This window comes from Microtus ochrogaster, chromosome 10 (genome assembly GCF_000317375.1).
Source record: "Microtus ochrogaster isolate Prairie Vole_2 chromosome 10, MicOch1.0, whole genome shotgun sequence".
Classification (NCBI taxonomy): domain Eukaryota; kingdom Metazoa; phylum Chordata; class Mammalia; order Rodentia; family Cricetidae; genus Microtus; species Microtus ochrogaster.
The window spans coordinates 75,969,331-75,985,905 of NC_022016.1; the positions used below are offsets into that span (position 1 = coordinate 75,969,331).

The 16,575-nt window shown below is 43.5% G+C and overlaps 1 protein-coding gene across 5 annotated transcripts in view; it reads right to left on the reverse strand.

Annotated features, from left to right (window-relative positions):
• Positions 1-16,575, reverse strand: part of Zfyve9 (zinc finger FYVE-type containing 9) — a 147,038-nt gene that overhangs the window by 9,049 nt on the left and 121,414 nt on the right. For all 5 annotated transcript variants that reach the window (XM_013348544.2, XM_005353554.2, XM_026781976.1 and 2 more), the window contains 3 exons: positions 11,724-11,874; positions 7,355-7,435; positions 2,051-2,213 (listed from right to left, as the gene is read on the reverse strand). In XM_013348544.2, coding sequence (XP_013203998.1) covers positions 2,051-2,213; positions 7,355-7,435; positions 11,724-11,874 — 395 coding nt within the window. The remainder of the gene's footprint in view (positions 1-2,050; positions 2,214-7,354; positions 7,436-11,723; positions 11,875-16,575) is intronic.

The following is a 16,575-nucleotide window of genomic DNA, read 5'->3' on the forward strand; positions in this document are numbered from 1 at the left end:
CTCAGTGGTAAGAGAGCTTGCTCACAGGGCGGAAGACCCAAGTTCTCTCCCCACTAATAACACATAGACAAACAACAGCCCCAGTGCTGTGGAAAGCGACAGAGCATGGCTACCATCACAGATCCTCAGGCTCAGGTTCCGAAACACACATTTCCTTTGACAGATTTTTCTTCCTCAGAATATAGCAAGTAAATTAAATATATGGAGATACACATTTACTCTAAAAAGAAAACAACGACAAAGATTCTAAATTCTTTTTTAACAATGTTCAAACCTGTTAATTTTCTTGGGTCATTTTAGTTTGTTTGAGACAGGGTCTCACTATGTAGTCTGGCTGGCCTGCCTCTGCCTTCTGAGGGCTGGGATTAAAGGTGTGCTCCATCATGCCTGGCTCTGTTCTTAGTTCTCTGGACATCAAAAGCTAAATCAGCAAGGTGGCTCAGCAGGGAAAGTCACTTGTGTGCAGGTCTGGCCACCTAGAGTTTAATCCCCAGAACCTACACAAAGGTGAAGGAAAGAACCAACTACATGTGTGCCAGGGCAAGGCCCTCTCTTCCCCCAAATACATCAATGTAAAGAGAGAAATCTAAGTTGGAGAATGGTAAATACTGCAAGCTTTGCTGTATATGAAGAGAGAACTGCACAGCGGGGCTGGAATACAGACGGTGGCTGGAGAGGACGTTCTGAGACAGTGGGATGCTCGCAGGGCATCGTGAGGAAGAGGGCAGGCTGAGAGCACCACACTCACAGGTCTGGGGAGGAGGCACAGCTGTGCTCAAGGGAGGAGGAGAGGCTGAGGAAGGACAACTGCCTCGAGACATAGAGAATTCCAGGCCAGCCTGGGCTACAGAGTTCAGCCCTGGCTCAAAACAGCAAGAAATGTAGGCCCTTAAGAGGTGACAAGTGGTGCTAAATTCCATGTTGAAAGACACTAGAAGCCATGGGTGGTCTGACAGAAGAGTGACATGCCCCTGGCAGCTGTGTTAGAGACTAGAGACAGATCAGAGAGAAGGATTTCAATGAGGGACACGCAGGCTACTGCAGCTGTCCAGACTAAGGGTTTAAACTGGGGAAGCTGCTTTCTATACTAGGATGGTGGCAATGGAGGTGGTAAGAGCCACTGTGATGGATACATTCTGAAACACGGCAAACAGGATTTACTGTTGGGCTAATCATGGGGTAGAGCAGAAAGAGAAGTGTCAAAAATGAATCCAAGAATCCAAGGTTTTAGTGTGCAGCATTAATATAGAATTGCCATTAGTCAGGGAAGAGTTTGGCTTTGAAGCCCAAGAGGACGGTTTTAAATCAGTCTTGCCATGTCTTAGCTTTATGGTGCTGACGAGTCATCAGCCTTTAGGTACCTGCTTATTCAAATGAGGACACCCGTCCTATCAATGGTAGTTAACAGTGCAGATGCTTCATACCCCAAAGGCGTGCAACTTTAGGAGACCTGTGTTTGCTTCATTGCCTTATCTCTCCCTCAATACAGACAGCGAATCCTTCAGAGATCAAGGAAGGGGCTGGAGAGGTTGCCCAGTGGTTAAGAGCACACACTGCTTGCCAAGGAACCAGGTTTGGCTCCCACTAGGTAGGATAGATGGCTCCCAGTCACCTGTAATTCCAGATCAAGGGGAATTTGAGGCCTCTGTGTCCATGGGCACCCACAGTTATGTACATAGGCACATACACAGACAATTAAATTTAAAAAATGTTTAAAAGCTGGGCGATGGTGGCACACGCCTTTAATCCCAGCACTTGAGAGGCAGAGGCAGGCGGATCTCTGTGAGTTCGAGGCCAGCCTGGTCTACAAGAGCTAGTTCCAGGACAGGCTCCAAAGCCACAGAGAAACCCTGTCTCGAAAAACCAAAAAAAAAAAAAAAAAAAAAAAACTTAAAAAACATTTTTTTAAAAAAAAGAAACCAAGCTATAAACAGAAATGAAGAATTCTGTTACACATTCCTTTTTTGAGGCAGGCTTCTAGTGGATCTGAAACGCAGTATGCACAGCAGACGAAGCCTGAGCTGCCCTGACTGCTCGGAGGCCCACTCACCCTTTGTTAACCTTCTTGTCGTCATCCACCCACTGGATCTGGATCTGCTCCTGGGGCCCCTCTGCGTCCGCCTTCCCACAGGTGATGGTGAAGTCCTTCATCTCCCGAAGAGCCTGCCTCAAGGAATCCATGTTCTCAGCAGTGATCTGGACCATAACGCCATCTAAGAAAGTCAGCATGAAGATGGACAGATGGACACAGTGCAGAGACAGGGAGGGGGGTGGCTGACACACAGAGCCTAGTGTCTGGCAGATCCTCTGATACTAAACAGAAGCTTTACAAAGCCAACAGACACAAAGACGTTTTCTTTCTGAGCTAAAACCCTTACTAAAAAAGCTGTGAGAGCCAACAGGGAGACATCCTTGGCTTTAACAGGGCACATTCCTTTCAGACCCCGTGTAGTGTTTCTTCTGAGATGGCTCCGAGGGAAACTTGCTGCTCTTCAGGCTCACAGAGCACTTGATTCCCCTTTGCCCTCTTACAGTGTGTGGCCTTCTCTATCTCTCTTAACTTCTACCATGACTACCTAGTATATGAATAGCCTCCCTGTAAGTATTTGTTTTAAAAATTACTAAACAGCAACAACAATAAAACAAAACAAAGACTAGGTATGGTGGTACAGACCTTTAATATCAGTACTTGGGCAGTAGAGACAGAAGGATCTAGTTTGAAGCTTGCCTGGTCTACATACATAGAGAGTTCCAGGATAGCCAGGGTTATATAATGAGACCCTGTCTCAAAACAAAACAACAACAAAAAACAAAAATAAAAACTACTATTTGAATATAAATAGCCCCATCTGCCTTTAATCCCAGCACTTGAGAGGCAGAGGCAGGCAGAGCTCTGAGTTTGAGGCCAGCATGATCTTCATGTTGAGTTCTAGGACAGCCAAGGCTATACAATGAATCCCTGTATCAAAACAAAACACAATGAAACAAAAAGGAAAAAAAATTTAAAAAATGGTCCCATTTCCTCATGCATTTGTATGCTCAATCCATCAATGATGAACTGTCTAGGATTAGGAGGCATGTCCTTGGAGGAAGTGTGTCACCAAGAGAGGACTTTGAGGTTTCAAAAGCCCAAGCCAGGCCCAGTCTGTCTGTCTGCCTGAGACAGGTAGCTCTCAACTATTGCCCCAGTGCCTACCTGCATGCCACCATGCTCCATACCATGATAATGGACCCAACCTCGGAAACCATAGGTAAGCCTCCCCTAATTAAATGCTTCCTTTCATAAGAATTGCCTTAGATATGGTGTCTCTTCATAGCAATGGAACTATGATTACTGCATACAGAATTACAGTAGTAGGGTTAGACTAAAAATGAGTTTTAGATGGGATACATGACCAACAGATGGTTAGCTATTTTTCACACTATCTGAGTTTTCTATTTTGACCTATCTGAGTAAAACAATATAATTTTGAGAGTAAAACGTCACATGTTGAACATTTTTCTGCTTTGTTGCCATATACACATAATCTTGTCATAAAATAATTTCTTTAATATAATATTTAATTATACTATACTAGGTACACTATATATTTAATTTTAATCATAACATAACTTCATTAACATAATTCTTCTAAAAATTGCTTATCTGTTTTCTGTGGTGGGGAGGTCAGAGAACAACTTTCAGGGGTCAGTTTTCTCCTTTCATCACATGGGTTCTAGGGATCCACTCATGTTATTAGACTTGATAATATATACTTTTACCTACTGCGGCTCCAACACAGGCCAGCCTAAGCTACATAAGACCCTGTCTCAAAACACTGAAGTTGGGGGAGGATTCTGGGGAGTTGGAATGGATATGTTCAGGATACACTGTATGGAATTAACCATTATATTTTAAAAATACTTTAAAAAAGAGTATTATTAATTATATTTATTTGAGGGTGTGTGTTAATGACCGTGTACATGAAGTCAGAGGATAACTTGCAGAATCAGTTCTCTTTCCTTCCACCATGCAGATCCCAGGGATGAAACCCAGGTCATCGGGCTTGGTGACATGTGCCTTTATTCACTGAGCCAACTCACAGGCCCAGGAATGTTTTTCTGTGAAAATGAACCAGCTTAGCATGGTAGCTCACTCCTGTGATCCCAGCACTCGGGAGGCTACCGACTACGGGACACAAGTTCAATTCTAACTGTGCTACTTGGCAAGTTCCAGGCCTGCCTGAACTACATAGTATGACCTCATCTCAAAGATAATAACAGGCCGGGTGATGGTGCACGCCTTTAATCCCTGAACTCGGGAGGCAGAGGCAGGCGGATCTCTGTGAGTTCGAGACCAGCCTGGTCTACAGAGCTAGTTCCAGGACAGGCTCCAAAGCCACAGAGAAACCCTGTCTCAAAAAAAAAAAAAAAAAAAAAGGTAACAACAGTACCGGGAAATGGCACAGGGTTAAGCACACTTACTGCTCTTTCAGAGGACCCAGGTTCAATTTCCAGCACCCGCATAGTGGCTCACAACTGTCTGAAACTCCGGCTCCAAGAAATCTATCACTCTGTTCTGACCTCTTCCGACCCCAGGCATGCATGTGGTATATATACACACATGCAAGCAAAGCACTCACATATGTAAAACAAACTAAACAAATCCTAATAATAAAAATAATAACTACTAAAAGACTTCCCCTGAGCTGGAGCCCTACAATGCCTCACAGCAAGCAAAGCAGTGTCTTACCCAGGCTGCTTGAAAGGAACAGTTTGACTGGGCAGCTTGTCTCATAGACTGCTTTCCCAGTGAGCAAGATGCCTTGGATTTGATCCCAAGAAATTCCTGTACCAGGGATGGTGGTGTAAGTACTTGCACTCCTACATTCGGGAAGGCAGAGGAAGGGAAATCATAGATCCAAGTCATCTGTGGCTACACAATGGATTCAAGGCCACCTGTCCTTTCTTCTCGTTTAGCTGTTTAGTTTTTCCCTTGTTATGTTACAGTCATTGACTAAGTACTTTTTTCGTTGTTGTTGTTTGTTTTTCAAGACAAGATTTCTTTAGTAAAAGCCCTGGCTGTCCTGGAACTCACTTTGTAGACCAGGCTGGCCTCAAACTCACAGAGATCTGCCTGCCTCTGCCTCCTAAGTGCTGGGATTAAAGGCATGGGCTTCCACTGCCCAGCAGCTAAGTAAAAATTTTTTTAAATGTGCTATAAACTTATTTTTCTCAAGATTTATAGTTTTTTAGAGCAGGAATGTTTACTACATTTAAAGTAGTAAAAATTTATTTTTACTGTAACACACACAATCCAGTAAGAATCTATTTTGCACTTACTATATTATTAAAATGTAACTCGACAGCATCATCACTGTTATGGTTTTCGTCTCTTTAAGAGACAAGCCCACTCCTGGTGACCCCTGCCCCCCTCTCGTCATCTTGACTCTCACTGTCCCCTCTTGGCACACGTGAGTTCCCTCTCTCCCGTTCCCTTTCTCTGTCTCTCTCCTCTTCTCTTTCTTCATCTCTCCTCTAAGTAATAAATATCCAATTCTATTCTGTATGATGTGTCTGTCTATGTGCCTTCTACCCACCGTCTGCTCACACCCCCGGGCTCGCTGGGACCAGCCTGCCCACCATGCACCAGCCCACCCGGGACCCTTTCCGAGTTGCTCAGGATGGCAGCCATCTCTGCCTGGTACTGGCTGCTCTGTGGGCCTGCCTGCCTACTGCCGCAAGGGATCTTGCAGCATTTTTAACAATCACTGTTGAACTGGTTTTGATCTGTTTAGAACTATTATTTAGAACAGGACTTTGCCAGTAATTGGATTTTTTTGAGTTCAAGGCTATGATGTAATCATAGCAAGTTCCAGGCTAGCCAAAGCTACATAGTGAGACCTTGTCTCAGAAAATCAAACCAAACCAAACACAAAACTATAGCAATATAATTCAACTGCACTCTTAGGTGTAAACAAATCCCAGCTCATGGCCACATACATTCAATTATAATATAAAGACACAAAACTTCCTGTTACTACTTCATCAGGAATTGGAGTCTTCTCTTTGGCCCACCAGCACTACAGCGCTGGGAAAGTACACTAGAAGAGCCTCCTGCTGGGGCACAAAAGGCAATGCAGTCTCTACTTTGTTGCTGGGACACTTGTGTTTAGAATCCTCTGGTGAACACTACTGGTCTCCAAATCAACCCAGGATCTAGACAGATATGTGAAAAAAATCTTCAGGGAATTCTGTTTTATTGCTAGAAAATAACTCTGTGCCTTTAAGTCATCCCAGCTGAGACCACCAAATGTCCTGGAGCAGAGTGGAACTCCCCTCTCGGGACTATCCTATCACAGTTCCTCAGCTAGAGGAGTTGGCAAGCATGATAGAAACTGCTTTACACCATCAAATCTGGAGAGATTTGCAATGCAACAAGAATAACTAGACCAAAATACAGTAGGGAACAACAACGACAAAAAGAAAATAAACAGCAGGCTGCCTGCCTTCCGAAGGTGTTAATCAGCCTCTATCAGGGTGAGCCATGGCTAATCACAGCACACTTCACTCTGCACGTCAATGACAGTGGCAGTATTTCTATGGGGAGGAGGGAGGGACATCACCTACACTATGTAGATCTGCAATATGGTATCTGTCCCTATATTACAACCCCTCAGGCACCCTATATCAAAATGAACGGCCATCTCTGACACTTCACCAGTGTCTGTGGTACCTGTACTTATCCCCTTCTTTGGAGAACTAGGCAACTGCATGCCAGGCTTTTGTAATATTAGTTAGACTGGTCTGGAATTCCTGAGTTCTAGTCAGTTCCAGTTACTTCCTGCCTTAGCCTCTTGAGTAGCTAGCTAGCAGTCAAAAAACAACAACAACTACAGGTTACAGATTGTGGTCTGAATGAAAATGGTCCCCACAGAGTCACAGGTGTAGAGTTGTGTTGGAGGAAGTGTGTCACTGGGGAGTGGACTTTGAGGTTTTAGAAGTTAAACAAGGTCTAGTGGCTCACTGTCTCTTCCTGGTGCCTACAGATCCAGATGTAGAACTCTCAGTTACCTCTCCAGCACCATGTCTGCCTGCACGCCACCATGCTTCCCACTTCTGAATTAGCCAATTAAAAGTTTCCTTCATAAGCGTTGCTGTGGTCATGATGTTTCTTCACAGCTATAAAACCCTAATACAGACATCTACAGCTCAGTGTCAAGCCCCCCCCCCCCCACTGTTTCATCTAGGATGAGCATGCACGCCTGCCTCCGTTTCCCTGTACATCTGGTCTGTGCAGCAGGTTTAGAGCTTACTTTTCAGCTGTACAATCAGGAAAGAACTGAGGCACAGGGAATAAACAATCATCCTTTACCTTCCACAATACTGGACTTGGCAAGGTATCCTGAAGAGGACTTCAGAGCGCCACTGAACACAAAGAAACTGGCACCAGTCACTATAACAGACATAGAAATAGATTAGTGAAGACAGATCACTGAGATGAGCATTGGGAACAATAATGAGGTATAAGTGGGGAATTCCAGATATCAGCACACAGAAAACAAAACACCACCACGTGCACTAACCACTTAGTTCAAATGTTTACCATATGCTTGTGAGAGAATTTAAGATACAATCAACCCTGCAGTCTGTTGTACTCTTCCTCAAACAAGAATCAAACCACCTGGCTGGTCTGATGTTTTTATTTGCTTTTTGGAGACAGGGTCGCACTATGTAGACCAGGCTAGCCTTGAACTCACAAGGAACTACATCCTCTGTCTCCCAAGTGTGGGAATAAAGGTGTGTACCCCTCCCAAGTAGTTATTTTTTAAAATATTTATTTATTTATTTATTTATTTATTTATTTATTTATTTATCATGTATACAATATTCTGTCTGTGTGTATGCCTACAGGCCAAAAGACGGCACCAGACCTCATTACAGATGGTTGTGAGCCACCATGTGGTTGCTGGGAATTGAACTCAGGACCTTTGGAAGAGCAGGCAGTGCTCTTAACCACTGAGCCATCTCTCCAGCCCCAAAGTAGAGTTATTTTCTTTTATTTTTTTGTTTTTTCGAGACAGGGTTTCTCTGTAGCTTTAGAACCTGACCTGGAACTAGCTCTGTAGACCAGGCTGATCTCGAACTCACAGAGATCCGCCTGCCTCTGCCTCCCGAGTGCTGGGATTAAAGGCATGCGCCACCACCGCCCGGCAGTAGAGTTATTTTTAAAAGTCTATTTAGAATGAATATTTAGGGTTGGGAGATATCTCAGTTGGTACACTACCTGCTATATAACCATGGCAACCAGAGTTTGGCTCTTCAGCACCCATGAAAATTTGAGGTATAACCGTGTCCATCTGTAATTTCAGTTAGCAGGTGGGGACAAGCAGCTCCCAGGAGCTCACTGGCCAGCCATCCAAGCCAGTGAACTCCAGGTTCAGTGAGAGATCCTCTTTCAAAACAAGTCAGGGGTTGGGACAGGGGCTGGCGAGATGACTCAGTAAGTAAAACCCTTGCCACCAATGTGGTGACTTGATCTCTATCCCTGGGACCCATGTGTCAGAAGGAGAAAACCTATTTTCTCACATTGTTGTCTGACCTAAACACAAACACAATAAATAAATGTTAGAGAAACAACACATCAATAAAACAAAACAGTGAGCAAGTAATTAAAGAAGATACCTGAAGGTGACTTCTGATTCCCACATAGAGAAGTGCCAAGTAAGTGCATATACATCTACATGCACATAAGACATCCACACGCACACACCTATGCATACACTCATGCACGCACGCACGCACGCACACATGCATATCACACTACACTACCACCATCTCTCCAGAAAGGAAAGGATATGCACTTACAACTTATATTGCTCTTATTTTCCTACACTTTTGTTTATGATAGGGTTTCTCTGTGTTGTCCCTACCTGTCCTGGAACTCACAATGTAGACCAGGTTGGCCTTGAACTTGAAGATCCACCTGTCTGTCTCCAGAATGCTGGGATTAAAGTCATTTGCCACCACCACCCAGCTATTTTCCTACATCTAAAACTGGACTGGACTAATCCAATTTCTTACTGATTGTTTTTTTTTAATATTTATTTATTATTTATACAGTATTCTGTCTGCTTGTATGCCTGCAGGCCAGAAGAGGGCACCAGACCTCATTACAGATGGTTGTGAGCCACCATGTGGTTGCTGGAAATTGAACTCAGGACCTTGGGAAGAGCAGGCAGTGCTCTAAACCGCTGAGCCATCTCTCCAGCCCCCTTACTGATTGTTTTTATAATACATCTAACAGGCAGCAATCCAGCCCTTATCAGACACAAGGAGACACAAGGCAAGCATCCTATCTCTGAACAACTCACAGAATTACAGAGCATGACTCAAATTGAGCCAAATACGGCTCCCTGTAACACCTGCCCACTGGAGCTGGCTCTGCACGTCGTCATCACCACCCCCATCATCATGGCTTCCAAGGCCCCATGTGTGTTAGATAACCACTTACCATTAAGTTTCCCTAGCTACCTTTTAACTTAATGGTTCCAGTTTGGTAGCTATTAGAGAATAAACTGGACCTTTATTTTCATATTTAAAAAAAAGCTAATTTTTACTCTTCTTCTAAAGTATGTTTCCAGGATACACACGTATATTTTACTGAAATAGTCTTCCTTTCACGTATGTCTTGACTTCTCAGAGGTCTCAAATTAACTTCTAGAGATCACCGACTTTTATCAGAATCTTTCATCAATGATATCCAGAACATTTTTCATTATTCTAGACATATCTAACTAATTAGATATAACTGACTAATAGGGAACACTGTGGATTTACCACCCTGCTTAATTTTGAATTTTTTAAAAATATTTATTTATTATGTATCCTACATTCTGCCTCCATATTTGCCTGCAGGCCAGAAGAGGGCACCAGATCTCATTACAGATAGTTGTCAGCCACCACGTGGTTTGCTGGGAATTGAACTCAGGACCTCTCGAAGAGCAGCCAGTGCTCTTAACCACTGAGTCGAATCTCCAGCCCTATTTTGGATTTTGTATTTGAAAACACACATACTAAATAATTTTCTGCTCCCACTAACCAATTGACTTTAATTATATATAAATTGAAGACAATGACCACGACTATTGCAGACCAGGGAATGCTTCACAAAACACACAAAAGGAACAGTTTCAGGAGGACCTGGAGGGAAATAAGGTTTGTGGTAGAATGGATCTGGGAAGAGCTACACATCACCCTTCTCTCCATCCACTGTCAAAAGCCGGAAGGTACCATGTTGGGTGGCTGGAACTTATTAATACAACTTTCCCAGATTTAATACTTGAGTGAATATTTAGTTACTTATTTTTGTTTTGTGTTTTTGAGACAGCACCATGCCTGACTATGTGGACATTTCAAGCCACAGAACCTGAGGAACACTTTGGGCACTGCCACCTGAACAAGGTTTCTTGAATTTGAACGTATTCTAGAATCACTTGGGCATCTTTAAGACCCACTTATAAGCAGTCTTCCTTTGCAAGTGGTGAGACCATACCCCAGACTGCACTACACCGAAGGTCTTCCCTGAGCTGCAAATGCTACTGGCATACTCTCAATACACAGCCTAGTCTCACCTTCTCAATATCTGAAAATAGTTCTTTTAAGAAATATTTACTTTATTATTTAAATTCTCTCTCTCTCTCTCTCTCTCTCTCTCTCTCTCTCTCTCTCTCTCTCTCTCTCTGTGTGTGTGTGTGTGTGTGTGTGTGTGTGTGTGTACTTGAGAGCATGCAGGTGCATATATAAGCAGAGGCACCGGATTCTGGTGGAGCTGGAGTTACGGGTGGCTCAAACTTGCCCTGTCTGAGTACAGGGAACTACTAAGGTATTATGAAGAAGCTCTAGGGAGCCAGGCATGGTGGTGCATACCTTTAATCCCAGAATGCAGGGGCAGGCAGATTTCTGAGTTTGAGGCCAGTCTGGTCTACAGAGTGAGTTCCAGAACAGTCAGAGCTATACAGAGAAACCCATCTCAAAAAACAGAAAGAGGGGGTGGGGTAGGGAGGGAGGGATGAAGGAAGGGAAGGAGGGAGGAAGAGAAGGAGGAGAGAGAAAAAGGGAAAGGGAAGGAAAAGAGCTGTATGGGTTCTTAACTGCTGAGCCATCTCTCCAGCCAAAGATAGTTCTTTTAAAACAATTCCTGGTTATTCGAGTAGGGTAAGCAATCCTGAAAATATACTTGAAAAGATTATGGTGTGGTCACGTATCTACTGGAAAGTAAGTGGCAGGAGCCTGAGATATCCAATCATTCAAAAGAACAACCTTCCACTATAAAAAAAATTTTCACTGTGCCAGGTGTGGTGGCCAGAGACTTCAATCCTGCACTCAGGAGGCAGAGACAGGAGGATCTCTGAGTTCAAGACCAGCCTGGTCCACAAGATGATTCCAGCTAGGAATACATGGTAAGACCCCATCTTAAACAATAGTAATTAAATTAAAATAGGGGTGGGAGACATTACTCAATGGTTAAGAGCATTAGCTGCTCTTCCCAAGGGCCCACATGGTGGCTTGCTACTGACTGCAATTCTAGGCCCAGGACAGCCAATGCGGTTTTGTGGACTTTGCTAGAACCAGAGATACATGTGATGCGCAGACATACATGTAGGCAAAACATACATACCTGTATAAGTAGAATAAAAATAAATAAATGAAAGCAAACCCCCTCTAGTAGTGCAGCTGCTTACCTTTCCGGGGCTGATTGTGAATACTGATGGCCTGGGTCTGATAGTTTCCATCGTCATTCTGTACACACACGAGATGAGAATCTGCCTTTTCATTGAAGCAGGCCCCTCCTGCCAGGACATGCTCATTCGACTTGTTTATGGCTTTCATCATCTATAATCAAAGAACAGGGTTAACCTTATCCTGTAAGAATGAGCAGTTTTTCTTTCTAACATGGTAGGACACCACCTTCTCAAAGACAAAAAGTCAGGGTTCCTGTGTGACTCCGCTATACACCCTGCGCACATTTTGTACTCAGAGCTTTGTCTTCCCTCTTTTGTTGTTCTTTGAGACAGGGTCACACTACATAGGCAGCCTAAACTCCTACATAAACTAGGCTGACCTTGAACTCACAGAATCCTTTGCCTCCAGACTGCTGGGATTAAAGGTATACTCCACCATGCCCAACTTTTTTGTCTTTTCCTAGTTGCACTGAATTCAATGAACACAAACTAGTTCAGTTAGGTGTAGTAGTTTCTGCTCCTCCCTGCATTCTGAGGACACACTCTGAGAGTCTAACTCTAAAAAATGCCTAGCCATGGCAGTGTGGCGTTCACCCTTAAACCCCAGCACTTGGGAAGCAGAGGCATGCCACACAAGTCTCTACCACTGAGCTTCACCTCCTAGCCCTTTGTTTAAAAAAAATTGAGGGTGGGAAGGGGGAATATCTATTTGGGAGTAGAACTCAAAGTTATATGGTAATTCTGTTTAATGTTTTGGAAACACACTCTACTGGAGCTTGTTTTCTTCTTGGCAAAACTGGCCTTTGGGCAAAAGAACCGCCCATGCATCGACCACTGACAAAATGCACGGTGTCTGGACTGGACAAGCAGGACACAGGGAATAAAAAAAAACTGTCAAACCTTGCCAAGACAGGATAAGATGGTTTTGAAAATTTTTCTGCCTCTGAAAATGGTCCGTCAGTTACTCTAGGCCTTAGCCAAAGTTAATTGCTCCAACATTGCAAATGAGACTTTGGGGGACTGCCCAGGTAACCAGTTGTCTCTGTCATCTACTGCACATTTTGGAAGCTGCTTGATTGCACTCCCTGCCTACTCAAGTAATATTATGTCCCTTCTCAGGTTTTCGACAGGGTTGCTTTCCTCTTTCAACTTAGCCAAGCCATTTCTAATACAAGACTTAGACTCTTTAGGATAGAATAATTATTGAAACATTTAGCATATGTTTCTTGCTTAATATTGTTTATGCTGGTTCTAATTCTAATTTTTTATACTTGATATCTGTTCTTATTGTATATAGTTTTATAGCAGGTTTGGAACTCTCTTATTTAGACAAAAGGGGGAGGTGATGGGGAATCTCCTTCAGCCAATGGCCTTTGAGAGGCGGGATCAGGTTGGGCTTGACCTAGGGTACCAAAAAGTTGTGCGCTCATGTGCCCACGTTCTCTCTCTCCTCTCTCGCCTGGATGCTGAATGCTCCTATTTCCCATCTGTGCAGAGGACTATGATCTGTGAGTCCCCCTTAAATAAAGAACCCCTTATTATACTTAATTCTGAATTAGTGTGGGATTAATTTATTCGTGTTCTCCTACATCTGCCAAATTTTTTCATGGTGGATGAACTATTCTACTTCTGTGTACATGTGTGAATGTGAGTATACATCTGTGTATGTGTCTGTGTGTATGTATGTGTTTTTTCCTTCCCTATCATTAGATAGTACCTGTAGGCAGAGACTGTTTGTTCATTTCCTGGCTGCCCAGACCAGAAACAATTACAGAGAAACTGTATTAATTAAGACACTGCTTGGCCTATTAGCTCATGCATATTTCTAGCTAGCTCTTATATCTTAAATTAACCCATCTCTATTAATCTGTGTATCACCATGAGGATGTGGCACACTGGCAAGATTCCAGTAAGCTCTGGCAGGCATGGGCTTCAGCGGGTATCTTTCTCCTTTGACAGCTACATGGCTTCTCCCTGATTCTGCCACCTCTCTTGCTATATCTCTTCCAGCCTGACTATATTCTGCCCTTCTATAGGCTGAAGCAGATTCTTTTATTAACCAATGATTGCAAAACATTCACAGCATACAGAGAGGAATCCCACATCAATTACTTATACAGTCTGTGGTGTTTGAATAAGAATGGTCCCTATAGGCTCATATACTTAAATGCTTTGTCACGAGGGAGTGGAACTATTGGAAAGGATTAGGGGTTTTAGAAGGTGTGGCTTTTTTGGAGGAAGTATGTTCCAGTGCCTGCATGCATGCCATCAAACTCCCCACCATGATGACAATGAACCAAACCTTGGAAACTCTAAGCAAGCCAACAATTAAATGCTTTCTTTTATAAGAGTTGCCTTAATCATGGTGTCTCCTCACAGCAACAGAACAGTGACCAAGACAAAATCCTTTGCTAGGGGGCTGGAGAGATGGCTCAGAGGGTAAGAGCACTGGCTGCTCTTCTGGAGGTCCTGAGTTCAATTCCCAGCAACCACATGGTGGCTCACAACCATCTGTAATGAGACCTGGTGCCTTCCTTGCCAGCATTGTATGCTTAGTAAATAAATAAATGTAAAAAAAAATCCTTTGCTAGTTTTATAATTGTATTGTTTATCTTTTGTTGTTGTTATATGCCTGCTTTCTTCCTTTTATTTTTGATAGGAGCAGGGGTTATGAGATATAGTCTCATGTAGTTCAGGCTGGCTTCCAGCTCGCTACATAACCATGCAGTGGAGAACAGTTTTGCTCTTCTAGCCCTCTTGTCTCTATCCCTTGGTGCTGGGATTACAGTGGGTAACCTTATGGTTTTCTTGTTTTGGCTCCAAGTAAGCAAAATTCCCTTGTTTTTAACATCTTAGCAACACACACATTGGCTTTATTAGTTGTACTGAAGTTCCTTCTCTCCCAGTCACTGGGCTTGGGTGACTAAATCTCAGAGGGGCTTCCTCCATTCCCACATCCTTTCTGTCCTGTCAGCAGAAAGGTCTAAGATACGCGAGATGTGTAAGTGAGTCTGTGGGTCACACAATAGACAAAAGAGAACGAAGGAAACGTAAGAGCTTACTGGTGTGGACTGAATGCCCACCACTGCTGCTTGACAAAGTTCCAGCATCCGACATTATGAATCACAACCCTTCACCACCTTTTTACCTTTGTTCTGAATGATTCTCATGTGTGCTGTGGGGCTTCTTTATCCCTCTTCCTTTGGGTATTTTATGTGGGCATTTGTGAAGGATGAAAATGTATACAATGGCAGTCTCTTTAAACAACGTAATTCTTTGGAAAGGATCCCTATCACTATGAAACTATATTGTATAATAACTCTGCCTACTCCCCACACAGGACTCCCCACTGTGCCCCCTTCTCATTACACCAAGAATGGAGAAGTTAAAGATTTACTAACTGGGCATCCCCGGTACTAGGCATCAAAAACACACAATTGGGCCCAGGATTAGTGGCTTACTGGATGAATGGTGAGATCCGGTCCACCCCCTAGGGAGTAGATTCTTTAAGAAGTTAGACTGCCTTGATCCCCCTCTGCTGTATACAGGAGCATACCCAGAAGAAATCAGAATGGTACAGTATAATGAAAGGAGTAAGGTGTGAGCATCTTCCCTTTGGAGAGCGTATTATGGAGAACAAGTACATATTATAAGACTAAGGGACATAGGAACGCAATTAGGAAACAGTTCAATGGTTGTTGTGCTACACAGCAACCACTACTCCATGGCCCCTGAAGAATGAAAACTGCTCTTTGAGGAAGCCCTCAAAGGTTAACTGGATTTTTTAATTTAACATTTTAAACTCTGTGTAGGTGTGCATGTCTCCATGTGTGTGTGTATTCATGTGAAAGGCTGGTGCCAATTTAGGCTGTGAAATGAACTCAGGACCTCTGCAAAAGCAGCAAGTGTTGTTAACTGCTAAGCCATCTCTCCATCCCTTTCAAAGACTTATTTTTTAGTATTTATTCATTTAATGTGTGTAATCATATTGTCTACACATATGTATGAGTACCTTCTGCATGCCTGGTGTATAAAAAGGTCAGAACAGGGCATCAGATCATCTGAACTTGAATTACAGATGGTTATGCGCCACCATGTAGGTGCTGGAAACCAAACCCAGGTCCTCTACAAAAGCAGCAAGTGTTCTTAACTGCTAAGTCTGTGGGGAGTGGAAGAAGCCCTAAATATGGAATGTTCTGAGTGAATGCATGCTTTTCAGACAGGCAGAGCCATTATCAAGGATTCCAAAGCCTCAGGCTAATGGAAAAATGGTAGTCTTCCCCAGGCTAGGCTCAGGGAAATGGTAAACTATCCTTCTGGCCCAAGTGTGGATGCTAACAGTATGTGCAGAAAATGTCCACAAGATTGTTCCTACTGAGATTAGCTAAACTTGATCCAGCGCAATACCATAAACCCTGCATCTTTGTTTATCTGAATGCGATAACTCCACCTCCCCGTTTAACTGTATACAATAAACAGTCTAGGCTTCCAGGGTGCTGAAGTTTCTCATCCAGGAGGCCAGCGGCCTGATGTCAGATGTTTTGGGGGGTGTCTGTCTTTTTTTCATTCCCTTGCCACCCCAGGCAGGTCCAACCCTGGGGCTGTGCAAGGATGCAGCATGAGCCATCTCTCTAGCCCCGAATTATTATTATTACTATTATTATTAATTTTTGGTTTGTCGAGACAGGGTTTCTCTGCAGCTTTGGTGCCTGTCCTGGAATTAGCTCTTGTAGACCAGGCTGGCCTCAAACTCACAGAGATCCTTCTGCCTCTGCCTCCCGAGTGCTGGGATTAAAGGCGTGCACCATCTCTGCCCGGTTTGCCCCAATTATTATTTTTTTAATATTTATTT